We start from the raw sequence: 15,134 nt of genomic DNA, 5'->3' as shown, positions 1-15,134 counted from the left end.
AAAATAGCCTGCGAGCCCTTCTCCCAATCAGAACGGGCCAAAGTTCGAATTGAGCCAATGGTGAGGGATGTCATGGAGAGGCTCGGTCACGCCAGGCGGGGCCGCTGTGTATCGCGTTCCGCCATTGGTCCGAGCTGACATCATCGGCGCGCGGCCCCCGGGCCGGGCTCGGCGTGATTGGGCGGTGCGCGGGGCGGGCACTGGCGAGTCACGTGGGGGGAGGGAGTGGGGGGAGCCTGGACGGGAGGAGGGGGGAGGCTGGCAGCCGAGCTTTGAATAGGGAAGTTTTGCAGGGGTTACGTTTGCAGTCAGTCCAGTGTTTGCAAATATTGTGTGGGCTCGCGAGCGCGTCTCTGGGCTCCGGCAGGATCCGAACCCGCGGCGCCTAATTGCTGTGCAGTTGAGTTTGCATGAAACTTTCCAGAGCTGCAGGCAGTGCTGCTACGCTCCCGACTCCAGACCGCACACCTCCCTGTTTTTACAACAGCAGTAACTGTCTTTTCCAACCCGACATGGATGTACTCCCAATGTGCAGCATCTTCCAGGAACTCCAGATTGTGCACGAGACGGGTTACTTCTCGGCGCTGCCCTCCCTGGAGGAATATTGGCAACAGGTAAATAGGAATTTTCGGGTGCCAGGTGCCACCCGGGTGCACCGAGCTGGGAGTGCGTGCACGCACAGACAGGATGGTGTGTGGTTGGAGATGTATTTTTCCTCTTCTTCTTCTTCTTCTTTTTTTTTTTTTTAATTTTTTTAAGGTTTAGGTAAATTCTTTAAAATTAAAAAAAAAAAATAGTCCTAAAACGTACCTATGCTGCCTCCAGTGCGGAAGGCACTTTAAAGGAGCCTTTTACAGCGTGGAGCAGAGTTGTCATTTGAGTGGAGCGCAGCAGCCCTGCGTCGCTCCCCAGTGTTTTTGCCCCTTTCTGGGGCTCCGGTACCGCATCCTCCCGAGGCTGACCCAGCTCCGCGTTGCGATCCCCGCCGAGCCCTGGCAGAAGTTTGGTGCTTGTACCAGGTCCAGACGCCACAGCTGGATCTTGTCAAGTGAACTTGCGGCCAAGGGTGTTTTTTAAGGGATTGGGTTTTGTTTTGTTTTGTTTTGTTTGCTGTTTGTACATAAGAGGTTTTTTTTTTTTATTGTTATTAAAAATTTCGCCAGTGGAACATCTACCAACTCCTTTTCTCTACCAGACCATTTTCAGTTTCTTTTCCTCTTTGGAATCCTTAAGATTTGTCTAGATTTGCCTTGTTTTTCCTACCTGCTTTTATTGTTGACCATAAAAAAAAAAAAAAAAGCCAATGATGTTTGCACAACCAGTGACTTACCAGTCATATGACAGTGAGTCTTGCCGAATTGCTTCAAGTCTTAGTTTGGGAAGAAGAATCTGTGTTTACAGCATTTTTTTGTGAAACTGAATTTTTGACATTGTACATTTTAGAAACTTAGCCCCTTCCCCCGCTCATTCTTTAGAATAAGGAAGGGGAGAGAGAATCTGACACTTGCCCCATTGTCTTTAAAAAAAAAGAAGGGCTTAGGATAGTCTCTCAGCCTTGCTAGGCTGTTTGCTTTTTTCCACCAAGTGAATTAGCAGATGAGGTATATTCTGTGGGTTTCAAAGCCTAGAAAGCTTTTAAGAGGGATGAAATGTGAAGTGTTGCAACCTTCACATGCCTGCTTAATTGTTGGCAGCCCTCTTCTGCCTTCCCCTCCCCTCCCCCCCCCCTTTCCTCCTAAAGAAGCAGCTCCCTAGGACATGATTGAAATTGATCTAAGTAGTTTCCTTCGGGCTTTTGGGATTTGGGCCACAAGCCAGGCTGAGCTGCTGCTCCCCTTCAGAGGCTTTTAAACTCTCCCAGAGTTTAGTCCTGGTCCCCAGTGTTCATCAGCATAATGGAGATTTTAAATTAGCCAGATTATTAAAATTTAACAAGATCTCAATAAATGTGCCTTCCTTTTTCTTGGAACATCAATAAAAGATCTTGCCATCTCTCCTCAGAACACTTTGGTGTAGGTTGTAACTCAGACATCTAATTTTAGGGGTAAAAAGAAAACAATGATTTCCCCTCTTTGCTTGCTCATGCTTGCTGTGTGAGAAGCCTGTGGGGAGGGGACTGGGTAGATGCTATATTATGATAGCAGGCACACTGCTAAGTAAGCAAGCATGAGTCTTTGGGTAGGCTTTGCTGGTCCTGAAGATGATTTGCTAAAAAAAAAAGCCGAGTTTGCTTTAGAAATTTAAATCTGTAGTGCAGTAGTATAGACAGCCTTATATGGACATGCAGGCTATTGATCCTGTAAAGATAAGGGCAGACATCATTTGGTCCTAAAATGTTTCCTACCCTTTTTCTTTTCCAGTGGCTAGAAAGTTTGAGATGGTGGGGAGAGGGGATGCTGGTCTCCGGCAGGTGTAGCTTCTTGAAAGGTCGGTTGCTGAGCTGGGGAGAGGGCGCTATGTTCATGACACACTGCATGTATATTTGAACCGGGACCATTTTTTGGCTGCTGGTCAGAATTTCAAAAGGAAGTCTCCTTTGGCATTGCGTGAAAGAAATAGAGTGATGACTCATACAGTTGTACTCTTGGCCAGTAGATAAAGTTCTTGTCCATTGTGGGACTCCCAGCAGGGCCGGGAAGTAATTTCCCCTCTTGCCTCCTTTACAATAGCAGATGGCTATTCTGGAATTATTTCTCCTCTCTTGTTGTTGTGGTTCCTTGTTTTTCTCTGACCACTGTAGAAGTCATTAAAGTTTGTGGTGTGCGCAGCCCTGCACTTGGGAATGGCATTCTTTGAAAGCCTCCTGGGTCTGGCTGAGCAGGAAATGGGTGGTTTCTCCGCAGCTCCATAGATGTCCCTGAGTGTAGACCCTCCTAGCTGCCATCTGCTGTCTGTGTGGCCCTGTGCTGTCAGCTGCGTCTCCAAAGGGAGACACATGTATGTCAGAATACCTTGCCTTGTGGGTAGGGCTGCCTTTTGGGGGCCTTCCTTATTGAACATGCTTTTTGAGGCTGTCAGATAATCTAGTTAAACCTGCTAGTGGGGGATGTGTCCGAGGATGGTTTTCTTTGTGTGGTTTACAGGAAACTCATTAGCAACACCAACACTGGTAACTAAAACAAAAACTGACTCAGACATCAGCATCATTGTGGCCACAGGTTTAAGTGGGGGGAAGCCAGGAGTCATTTCACCTGGCTTTTCTTCTGAAACTGTAATTTTCTCTCACTTTCCTGAAGACGCAGATTGTTAATGATGAAAGGTTTTGAGCCCTTTAGTGAGAGGTCCACTGTTCCTTCGGCCTTCATGCCTGCATGTTGTTGCAAATGTACTTTCAGTTCTGTTTTCGGGAGTAGTAACCATCACGTGTCTTCCTGTGTTCCCTCGCACAGACCTGCCTGGAATTGGAACGTTACCTGCAGAGTGAACCCTGCTATGTGTCCGCTTCGGAGATCAAATTTGACAGCCAGGAAGATCTGTGGACCAAAATCATTCTGGCTCGAGAGAAAAAGGAGGACTCCGACCTGAAGATTTCCTCCAGTCCCCCTGAGGATGCTCTGAACAGCCCCAGCTTTGGTTACAACCTGGAGACCAACAGCTTGAACTCGGACGTGAGCAGCGAGGCATCGGACAGCTCCGAGGAACTTTCACCCACCACTAAGTTTACCTCCGACCCCATGGGCGAAGTTTTAGTCAACTCGGGGAACCTGAGCTCCTCTGTCACCTCCACACCCCCCTCTTCTCCAGAACTGAGCAGAGAATCCTCTCAACTCTGGGGTTGTGTGTCTGGAGAGCTACACCCTCCTGGGAAGGTGCGAGGTGGGACTTCCGGGAAGCCAGGCGACAAAGGCAGTGGGGACGCCTCCCCTGACGGCCGGAGGAGGGTGCATCGGTGCCACTTTAATGGCTGCAGAAAAGTTTACACCAAAAGCTCCCACTTGAAAGCACATCAGCGCACTCACACAGGTCAGTGCCTCCTGCCACCCAGCACGGGCAGGGGCCGCTGGTGGGTGCCCCTGAATTGCACCAGCCCTGGGAGGGGGCTGGGCCCTCAGGAGGCTGTCAGACAGACACATCCTCACCTCATTCCTTCCCCAAAAGAGTTGGGTCTCTGGGGAGTACAGAGTAGGAGCTGAAAGACTGGACATTTGTGCCCGATGAATGGTTGACACTTTCAGATTAAACACAGAAGAGGTAAATCACATTCTCCATCTATACCCAACCCCCACCCACTCCAACCATCCAGGTTAGCAAGACCCTTTGTGCCGGTCCACGGTGTCCATGTATTGTTGTGTTATGTTGCCTCCGTTTTTTAAAATGAAACTTAACGGGTCGGAGAGGGTTAACAGGGAAGTATGGCATATGCTGGCGTTGACAGTGGCCTGAGGGCTGAGCTTGACCTAGCAGTGTTGCTAGTGGGTACTTCCCTATGCTAGAAGACCTTGGTTCTCTACCATTTAAAGAAAACAGAAGCAACTCTTAATGAAGTACCACAACCTAGATGAATGTTCCATTTAAAATGAGCCTGTGGTCTCTAGGATAACTGATGAGAAGGCTCAGTAATGATAGAACTGGCTGGGGTCTCAGAGATGAAGTCATGTATGCTGTTATCTTAATAATGGCAGCAAGGTTGCTAAGACCTCAATTTTAGTCCCAAAAGGACTCAAGGCAGAGTGGGGATCAGGACCCAGGAGCCCAGGCAACTTTCTCCTATTCTCAGGTAGCACTTTTCCTGGATTCAAATTTATAATTTGACCAAGAAATGAGATAGACTTGTTCCTTTGATTGCCAATGAGAAAGTGCTTTGAAGGCCTTGGAACAAACGGGGTTTCCCAGAAACTCATGAGTTTTAGAGCAATGTGGAAGGTCCCGGAGGAAACTACAAAGACTCATTCCACAGGGGAGTGAGTAAGGCACAAAATAAGTGCTTGAGAGAAACTGTTGCCATGGAGAAAGCAATAAAACTCTGCCCTCAGTCAGGCTGTGGGTGCAGTGGGCTGACACTTCATATCGGAAGTATTTCGCCAGTCTGAGTAATTGTCATTCCTCCACGTTAACTCTGATTATGGGCATGTGGGCTCTGCCAAACCTGGTCCCTTTCACAGCACCCGAAGCCAGGTCAGGAAAGGGTTGCTGTTACCTGTGAGTGCCAGCTGCTGGCCGCCAGGGAAGCATATTATGAATTCCCTAGGCCACAGGCCCCTGAGTTTGCTAATGAGTTGACTCCCTTCCCACTGTTGTAGCATCCTTACCTCATTGCTCAGTGAAATCACAATGTGCTGTGTGCTCTCTTCCCAGGAGAAAAGCCTTACCGATGCTCATGGGAAGGCTGTGAGTGGCGTTTTGCAAGAAGCGATGAGTTAACCAGACACTTCAGAAAGCACACTGGTGCCAAGCCTTTTAAATGTTCTCACTGTGACAGGTACGTGTGTGAGCTTAGGCCAGAAGGGAACACAGGGCCTGAGGTTCCCCCCGACCCCTGAACAGTGGGCCTGCAGCAAAACTGGCAGGCAGACACTTCCCTGTGCTGTATTGATTGGCCTTTCTTTTTGTAGCCTGGGACTTTTTAAAAGTGTCTCTAGTGTGTCAGTTGTCCAAGTTAGGAAGACCTGTGCTCTGTGTGTGAGGAGGAGAGTGATTTCACTCACACTTCCGAGAGGGCTGGCTGTTTTCAGTTTCCAGTTTAAAGATTGGGCAATAAGGTTAGGTCAGAGAACCCCAGGAGCAGAAGACGGGCCTCCTTCATTCATATTCCTATCAGCTGGAATTCCCTGCCCCTGAAAGTGAATCTTGATGACTCAGTCAGTTCCCACCTTCCCTTCCAGAGTGGGCAGCTGGGGACAAAGGAGGGGGGTGCAGGCCCACAAGCACCAGACACCTAACTCCTCGATTGGGATTTGCTCTTGTAGGTGTTTCTCCAGGTCTGACCACCTGGCCCTGCACATGAAGAGGCACCTCTGAGGGAGCACAGTGGCAACTCCTGCGGCTTAAACGGCTTCCACGCTGAGAGACGGCCGTGGAAGGAGGGTGCGTGTTCCAGCCAAAGCATGCCATTTTGCACCCTACCCAGTTGCCTCCAGGACCTTTCCTTAGAAGGTCATTCGAGGGCTAAAGACGACATGTCAGAAGCGGCGGAGCACCTGTGGGGTGTGGTGGTTGGGTGGCCCAGGACTCGCCACTGGTACCTATCTTCTGAGTGGTCCCGAAGCCTTTGCCGTGAGCATGTGCACTGAGAATGTTAATGGTGGGGTGACTGTGTGTGATGGATCGATTACGGACTGTAAAAGATCTATTATGCTGCCGAGGCAGCATCTCCTCCCCTGTGGTCGCGAGACTGCGAGAGACAGACAAAAAGCAGTTTGAGTGTTTGTGTGTGAGGAGTATTCCATGAGATGAGATGACCACCTATCATTTCCTGGGGGGTGGGGGTGTCTGCACCTTAGGGGGGAAAAAAAGATAAAAAAAGAAGGGAAAACGTGGAGGGCGGGGATGGGAGGTCAGGACCCTGAGTGGTGAGTGGGTGTGGGGAGGCAAGCCCCTTCCCCGAGTGAGAGGAATTTTCCGTGTCTGGTGCAGCTATTAAACGTGCAATGTGTCAAGTAGCTTGTTTTACTCGCTACAACAGAGCTCATTTGTTACCCATTGTATAAGCTGTGTATTTACAAATATAACACAATGATAACTTTTCCTTATAAGACAAAAGTAATGCATGGTCTGGGGAACTATATGCTTTTCCATTTTTAAATCAGGAATACAATTTTGATTCGAGTTACTGAGCAGCTAAGATACAATTTGTGGAATTCAGTGATCCTAGCCCTCTGGCCTGGCATACACAGCCTCCCCTTCCATTTTGTAACACTCCCCTTCCAGAGAGGCATTGTGCAGCATAGGATTATTTTTCAAATGATTCTGAATTTGAATTAACTTTTTGGAGAATTTCATGATGTCCTTTGAGGACATTGGACACATGTTGGGTGTGAAAAAAGCTAGGGCTGGGAATTGCTGGTCTGATGTTACATTAGACAAAGAACCTACAATTTTTCTCAGTTGGGTGGATAAAACCACTAAAGCTTAGAAACTGTTTTCTCATGCAGCTAAGTTTCTCTTATTTATGCCTTGAGGACTAATTTCTGGTTTTCTAGCTGATAATGCACTGTAGATCTTAATAATGGTGCCTTATGCAAGTGGCCCTTCTGTGGGGTCTCATACAGGGGTATGGGTGATGCATGCTTTATTAAGGCTCTTTTTTCACCTGGCATTGTACTGTATCAATGTATAATTCAGAAAAACACATCTTCTTAAGGTCCTCCTTCACAAATAGAGAGTTGAAAACTCCCCAAACAAGTCAGTATTTATTCAGTATTTTAGACAACTTGACTGTCAGCGTTAAAGTGGAAAACATGGTAATTGGAAAATCTGACCATTTCTGCCACCATGAGGCTTTCATGTAGACTTTGCACAACAGTTGTATAGATCACACACCGGCTGTATTTAATACGTAAAAATTCCACACATGTTAAAGATACAGAAGTATAAAAAAACAATGTTAATGTATTTGCTTAAAAGGCACAAGTTCCACATACCTATCTAGCTACCTGTTGGTAATACAGAAAGTATACTACTTTTTTTTTAAGTGGGTGGAATTCTCGTGTATGTATATTTGTGTGTACAGTATGTGTATGTGAGTGTGTGTGTATATATATACATATATATAAATAATATATAAATATTTTTTTAAGGAGAATTTAGAATGTTTAGTTAGACAATTCCACAGCCTGTGAAGTATTTCAAAATGGCCATAAAGGAGGTAAAAATGAAAAGTATAACTTTTATAAAGGCTTTATCTTTCATTTTATGACTTGCTACAGACTCTTGGCTTCCAGTCTATTCCAGACAACTGACTTTGCTCATCATTATTGGCAGGTCTGGAAAAGGTCCCTTTGGCCATTCAAACGTGGCATGAATGAAGTACTAACCTACTAGTTGGTTTCAGACACACTGAGGTTTGGATTTTGAATTTCAGCCTTATTAGAAGATCTGACCTAAGAGTAAGCTAATCACAGGGATTCTTTTTTAGAACTCTTTTTATGCAGATGAAGCTATTTTTTTCCAGCACATAGATTCTTCCAGTTTTTCCAACGAGTAATTTCCCCGAATTGGCATACCACAGCTTGGACAGCTGACATTTCATCCAGCAGCTGGCTGTGGGTGTGGATCTGTCATATATATATATATATATATATATATATATATATATACACATATATATATATATGTATATATATATGCACACACACATATTCACACACACATACATACATGGATATATATACACATATGAGTCTATATATACATATGAGTCTAGCTGGGCGGATATTTTGTTTGATCTTCCTGGAAATGAGCAGTGATGAAAGCTCACATAACTGGTTTTTTATCTGGGCTGATGCATACACTTACCTAAAGAACTCATTTCATTTTGCTTGGGGGAAAAATGCACTTTTTTTTCTTGGCAATTCAAAATCCAAGCATTTGATTTGCTGGGTTTTGGAAAACTCCTTTTTTGGCCCTGTTGTGTCCTTAGCCATAACAATTCCATTAAGCAAGAAGGTAAACAAAAGACAAAAACAAACAAAAAACCCAACATGCACTGGCTTGTCTCACTTATGAAACATGGAGTGTTTGATTGGGTGGGGCTGGGTGCCATGTATGTCAATGCCTGTAATTTTCATAATAAGCAAGTACATAAAGAACTACATTCTGTTCAGGTGATAACTGAGCCTCAATCAAGCAGAAACTTTTTGCTTGACATTAAAAAAATTTCTATTAGTGAAATTTCTTTTTTTTTGAAGCACCCTGTTATCTAAAGAATCTTTGTAAGATTTTTTGTAAAATTTTGTTTTACAAGATTTTATTTGAAATTGTTTTTTGCAAGATTGTTATATTTCTGTATGAATGTATTTTTTATTGGAATAACATAAAAGAATTCTTATCAGCATCTTGACTCTGGTTGTTTTTTGTGGGGGTTGTTGAAACATTCCTGCTGTATTAATCACTCTGGCTTCGCCTTGGGAAACCTTCCTTGTGCAACCCAAGGGCTGCTTGCCTCACGTCCCTCCTGTCAGCTTCCCACAGCTTGTCCTGTCCTTGCTACTAATGTGGAGCCTGACATGGCTCTCTCTGAAATGCCCTGAATTCTCTCCTCTGGAGACTGACAGAAGCAACCACCAGGCTTTTGGGCACAGAAGGAAAACATCTGCTGTGTTTTATCTTCCTGTCATTCAAGAATATATAGCAAAGGCATTTGTACAATGAGGAACTCCACTGCCTCCCTTCACTTCCAGCTGTTCCAGCAGCCCGATTCCAATCAGCAGGTCCTTCCCTGAGCTGGCCTATACACCTGGCTCAAATGTCACGGAGGGGAGGGACAATGGGCCCCACAGCTTTCCCCATTCAATCCGCTCTAATGCACCCCCACCTTCTCTGGCTAGCCCAGTAATATAGGACAGAAAGTGAGATTGGGCCTCCCCAGTGGCACTGTGGGTTGAGCTTAGTGCTGTGAAGCTGTCCACAGACTCTGCAGCGCCAGTTCGATTCCCGGCCAGCCAGGGAGATACCCACATGGCGGGGCAGACCTCTCCTGTCTCGCCCACTGCTCCCCTCAGTAGTGCTTTCGGTCCATCTGCCTGTTCTGCATCTTGCTCTGTCTCTGGTGAATTCTCTCACCCTTTTTTGCCTCTGGCCTGTATCCCAGTGCTTGTATAAATAAATCTTTAAAAAAAAATTTTTAAAAAGTAAGTTTGTTTACATGCTCACCAGGTGATGCTGTATCTCTGTGTTGTTTTGTAGAGGCTAATGGGAGGCATTGTATATAGAGTTTGTTTGGAAATAAAATAGACTGCTCTTGGTTTTTTAGAAATATTTTCCACAAGCATTTTTAGATTTTCATGTCAGCTTTTCCCGAGTGACTAGTAGCAACAACTGATTCATCTAAAAGTGCAATTTCTGATCATATTAAACTAATCAGTAGTGATATGGTAAAATTAATGTGTGCTTCCTGGAAGAAGGGGCTCTGGTATGAAGTTTTCTGTGGGAATGAGCTTAACATTGCTCTTCATTTAATTGCCAGGAAGTTCTGTTTTCAGTTACTTAGGTTCTCACTAATTCATAGTGGTTCTTCATTTTGTTAGATGTGCAGGTTTTACATTACTAGTTGATTTTAATTTTATGATTGGGGAGGGGAAATTTAAATGCATCCCCAGATTAAGGGTGTTAAGTAGTTTTCTTTCTAGAACTGCAGTAAAAATATCAGCAATTTGAAAGGCGTTGTGGTGTGGGAGGGTGCAGGAAGCAGATGAAATTTTTGCCAGGACTCATGGGTGTGCTGTGTTCTGAAGCACTTGTCAAGATGACTAATAGTTGGATTGCCCTGACTGTATGTCTAAATAAAGGCCTGATAATGCATTCTCGGCTACTATTGAGACTTGACCACTTTGTCATGCGAAGACTATGCCGAACAGCTCGGTTATGTTCAAATAAGGCTGTTAGGAGAACTGTCGCACAAGGAATCAGCTGTACAACAAGGATATTTATAGAAGTATAAAAATTTCAGTCTGCTTAAATTTTTTTTTTTTCAAACCTAGCTAAAAGAAAAGAAATATTCTTCTCCTGACTAGCTGTGTACTTCTAGTCAATTTGCTGAGCTTCACTGGACCAAAATATTTTAGGCAAGGTCACATGTAGGGAGCATTTTATATAGCACTACAATTCTGTGGTCTGTGAGTGTAGGGTGGACTTCAAATTACATGTTCACCATCTTCAGAATGCTTGGCTTGGATCTAGAAAGCTTTCTCTTGTGCCACAGTAGAAAGTATTGTTGAAGAAAATCTCTCTAACTCAGCATGGAAAACAGAACGTTCTCAAATTGGCCTATGCCCCTTTAATTACAGTTAAGTTATTCAGACATTTGGTGCTTTATAGCATACCCTTTTTTACTTCAAAAAAAAAAAAAAAGATGGGAGGCAGGCAGGCAGGAAGGAAGGAAGGAAGGAAGGAAGGAAGGAAGGAAGGAAGGAAGGAAGGAAGGAAGGAAGGAAGGAATTTCAGATCCAAAGTCTCTTAAGTTTTTCCAGCCCACCAATCCAATTCCCTACATCCCAGTTTACTTGTGTGCTCAAATAATGGTGGAGGAAAGTGCAATCAAATTGTTTTCCTTTGTATTCTAATGACTATAAAAAACCCATCACATGCAATACCTTATATTTTAACCTTATGCTACCATGAACTTTTTTTTAAGATTTATTTATTTATTTATGCATAGAAGAGCTGGGATGTAGGGCAGAGGTGTGGGAATTGAGAGGATTCACCAGAGACAGAGTGGGGAGCAGAACAGATGAATCTACTGAAATACACTGTTGAGGGGAGCAGCAGGAGAGACAGGAGAGGTCTGCTGCGCTATGTGGGTCAGCTCCCTGACTGGGGATTGAACTCATTCCCCAGTGGCTGGTGCTAGATTGATAGTGCTGAGACTTAAATCCCTGTGCCACCAGGGAGGCCCTACCATGAAGTATTTTTAACAACCCTCCTCAAACTGAATTATTCCTATCCTCAAATGATTAAAATGAAAATATTTTCTGTTTCTTCTGCCTTAACCAGAGTTGGATAAGCAATATGGTGTGTGTGTGTGTGTGTGTGTGTGTGTGTGTGTGTGTGTGTGTGTGTTTTATTTCTCATAGAACTCCAAAAAGTAGATGTTGTTCCTGTTGTACAGATAAAGAACACTGAGGGTCAGGAAGTTAAGCTGCTTTCCCTAGGTGGCTTAACCAGGAATTAGCCAGTTAAACCTCCAGTCCAGCTCTCAAATGCCTAAGGCCAACTTTTTAGTCAGCATTCAAGGCTGCTTTCTTTCTTGCCCTGGCTCTCATGGAAGCCTTCTGCCCATTCTGTGGATTCTTTATAAAGTGACCTTACATTTATGAAATGGAGACAGATTTTCTTACAAGTCAGAAGCAAGAAAGCTATAAACTGTGCTATAATCCTGAACAAACAAAAGTAACCATTTTGAATTGCTTTCAAGATATGAGACAGATGGCATGTATTTATTTTTAATGTTTAAGAAGATAGAGAAAGCAATTGGGGATGCGATATCCTGCATTAATTGGCAAGCATCACCTAATGTACGTAGTTAAGACACAAAGAGAAGAAAATTAGGTCCATGCATCACACAAATGAGGCAATACAACAAAGTGTATTTAACTAGATTTATTTTATAACATGGTCTCTGTTTCACTCTAAGTAATTTTAACGAGAATTCTCTAAACGTCTGTGAATGAAAAGAGACAAAATGGAGAAGAAGTCTGGGTACCACATGCTCTGACAGGAGTCATGCTGGGCTGAGCAGTCACTGCAGAATTTTCAATTAAAGACAGATTTTACTAGAATGCCCATTGTCACTATCTCTCCAAACTCAGGTTGCTGAGCCTTGCACTGGCTTCCCTTTGCATAATACATGACAGCAACAAAAACAATAATTGTAATATCAGTAATGATCATATCGAATGATCTAGAATTGTTTCTTAATTAAGAGCCCCCAATTCAAAGTTTCCATAAGCAACTACTAACTTTTAGAAGGTGTAGCTACTTAGCTAATGGTAAGTGTTCCCCAAGCCACTTATCAGTGTGTTCTGAAGCTTTGTGTTTTGCTAGATTCCCAGGAACATTTATCAGTGACTTGCGTGTATCAACTCCACACAGCTGTGCTCCCCTTGATTTCCTAAGTTTCACATTACCACATTTCATTTCAGTTGTGCAAGACTTCCTTCCAGATGTGCAAGATAGGTGATGGCATGCACTGGCTTTATCTATTAATTCACTTTAAAAGCAGGCAGTATTGCCCAGATATCATTTTTCTGTTTGTGTTGGTGAGGTGATGAGAAAGTGGTAGCACTGTGGGATAGAGAAAATAGCTGCGACTGGCAATAGCCCTATCTCCTTTTCAGACAGGAATTGAAAAATCCTTTGCTATCATCCCCATCTTCACATGTCCAATTTACCACCTTCCTGCAAATCAGCTATTCATATACAAGCTCAAAAGCTACAGCAAAGCTGACCACATATGTATGTATGCATGTATTTTGACTGTAAAAATTCAACTCTTCGTGATAAAATTGACTGTGGTCAAAATTCAGATACATGAATCATTTTGTGACAGTTACAGTCAAGAGAATGTTAGTGTTCACTATCGATTTAAAGTATTGAACCACCGTGATCTGATTTAAAATATCTATCTGTCATTATGTTCTTTCAGAAGTGGAGACAGGAGACAGGAACAACAGGGACTTGTGGGGTCAGAGCTCTTGGTTGCCCCAGCAACAATCCTTAGATGGGAATGATTGAACAGAGGTGTAGGAAGTAGGAGGAAGAATGATGCCTACTTAATTAATTAATCATGATCCAACAACTGAGCTATCTGCTTGTAGGGAACCAGGAGCATTGCCTATTAAAGATGCTTTTATCTTAGTGACCAAGTGGAGTGGCAACAGGAAGTCAGACACTAGTACAAGAACTGGGGACAGTTATTACCCAACCACCCGACCTCTTTGTTAAGTTGCAAGTTCCCTTGGAAGCACTTAACAGTAATACAACTCAGGAGTTACTGTTTTCTAAAGAGAAGTCTAACAATTAAATTTACAAAGACTAGTTAGTGACCCTATTGTATTCTGGGGAACCAATGTTGATTCCTCCCATATGCAACTCAAAAGTAAAGGTTCACTAATTCCTGTCATTGTAATGGCTACTTAAATGCTTTGAACTCTGTTCTCATCTCCAAAATGGAAATAATGGGGCCTCCTTGGTGGCACAAGTGGTTAAGACACAACCTATGAAGCTATCCTCAGCCACTGCAGCACGAATTTGATACCCGGCCAGGGAGCAACCCTCATGGTGCAGCAGACCTCTCCTGACTCGCCTGCTGCTCCCCTCAGCAGTGTATTTCAGTCAGTCTGCCTGTTCTGTTCCCCATTCTGTCTCTGGTGAATCCTCTCACCCCCTGCCCCCCACATACCTCTGACCTGTACCCCAGTTCTTATATGCATAAATAAATAAATCTTTTTTAAAGAAGGAAATAATGAATGGGAAATACTTTCAGGATTGTTGGAAGATTAAGATGAGTTTTATAGGGGACCTAACATTTGGTCTGGGACATGACAAATGATCAACAAATGATCATTATTATCATTATGTGATATTTATTTCTTAGCCAGGAAAATAGTTCTTGTTCATCCCATTGGATTTGTTTAAAAATTTAAAAAATTTAAAAATTAACATCAGGAAAGTTCATTCATGTTTAATTTCTATAACAATTTTTCAGTAAATTCAGTGCCGGACAAGCTTAGACTTTATAAGGCTGTACTTTTATGGCCAATAGTTTCCTCTAGCAATACTCTCTGCACTACTGAAATCTTGCAGGAAGGAAGTTCTGCAAGTCTTTGAGTGAAATGCTTTCCTGTTAAAATTCGTGAACACACTGAGCAATGACAGAGCTGCATTGACCAACAGATTCAATGAGTTGAATTTTCAGTGTTTTTATCAAATAACAAAGAGTCCAAAAGTCCCAACTGTCATTGCAATTTTTAGGAGTGTGTGTAAATCCTGAGATTGGTCCAATTCTTCTGAGTCAGAAGGATTGTTGAAGTTACTATTGAACAGATGTCTCATCATCATGCTCTGGAATCATTGCATTATTTAACTTATTATATATTTTTTCTGATGAATAAGTTGGATTATATGTATGGAATACCTCATACATCATAAAGTATCAGTCTATATGCCGGAAGTCACTTTAATAAGGCATATGTTTTATCCTATTAAAATTCCTATCCTTACATTTATTTATTTATTTTTAATTTTTGTGTAGAAGAACAGGGGTGTAGGCCAGAGATGTGGTGGGTGAGAGGATTCACCAGAGACAGAGTGGGGAGCAGATCAGGCAGATCTACTGAAATCCACGGCTGAGGGGAGCAGCGAGTGAGACAGGAGAGGTCTGCTGTGCCATGTGGGTCGGCTCCCTGACCAGGGATGGAACTCAGGCCATCATCATGTTAGTGCTGAGATTTAACCCCTAGGCCATCAGGGAGGCCCCA

At 43.5% G+C, this 15,134-nt stretch overlaps 1 protein-coding gene across 1 annotated transcript; it reads left to right on the top strand.

Moving 5' to 3' along the window:
• Window positions 1-263: 263 nt before the first annotated feature.
• Window positions 264-8,989, top strand: KLF6 (KLF transcription factor 6). Its single transcript, XM_037510544.2, has 4 exons — window positions 264-614; window positions 3,390-3,963; window positions 5,296-5,419; window positions 5,907-8,989. Exons 1-4 carry the CDS (start codon window positions 411-413, stop codon window positions 5,956-5,958), a joined length of 954 nt encoding a protein of 317 aa, XP_037366441.1. The 5' UTR covers window positions 264-410; the 3' UTR covers window positions 5,959-8,989.
• Window positions 8,990-15,134: the final 6,145 nt, after the last annotated feature.

This window comes from Talpa occidentalis, unplaced genomic scaffold, assembly GCF_014898055.3.
Source record: "Talpa occidentalis isolate TD23 unplaced genomic scaffold, MPIMG_talOcc4v2.1 talOcc4.14, whole genome shotgun sequence".
Classification (NCBI taxonomy): domain Eukaryota; kingdom Metazoa; phylum Chordata; class Mammalia; order Eulipotyphla; family Talpidae; genus Talpa; species Talpa occidentalis.
This window is presented reverse-complemented; position numbering and strand designations above follow the sequence as displayed.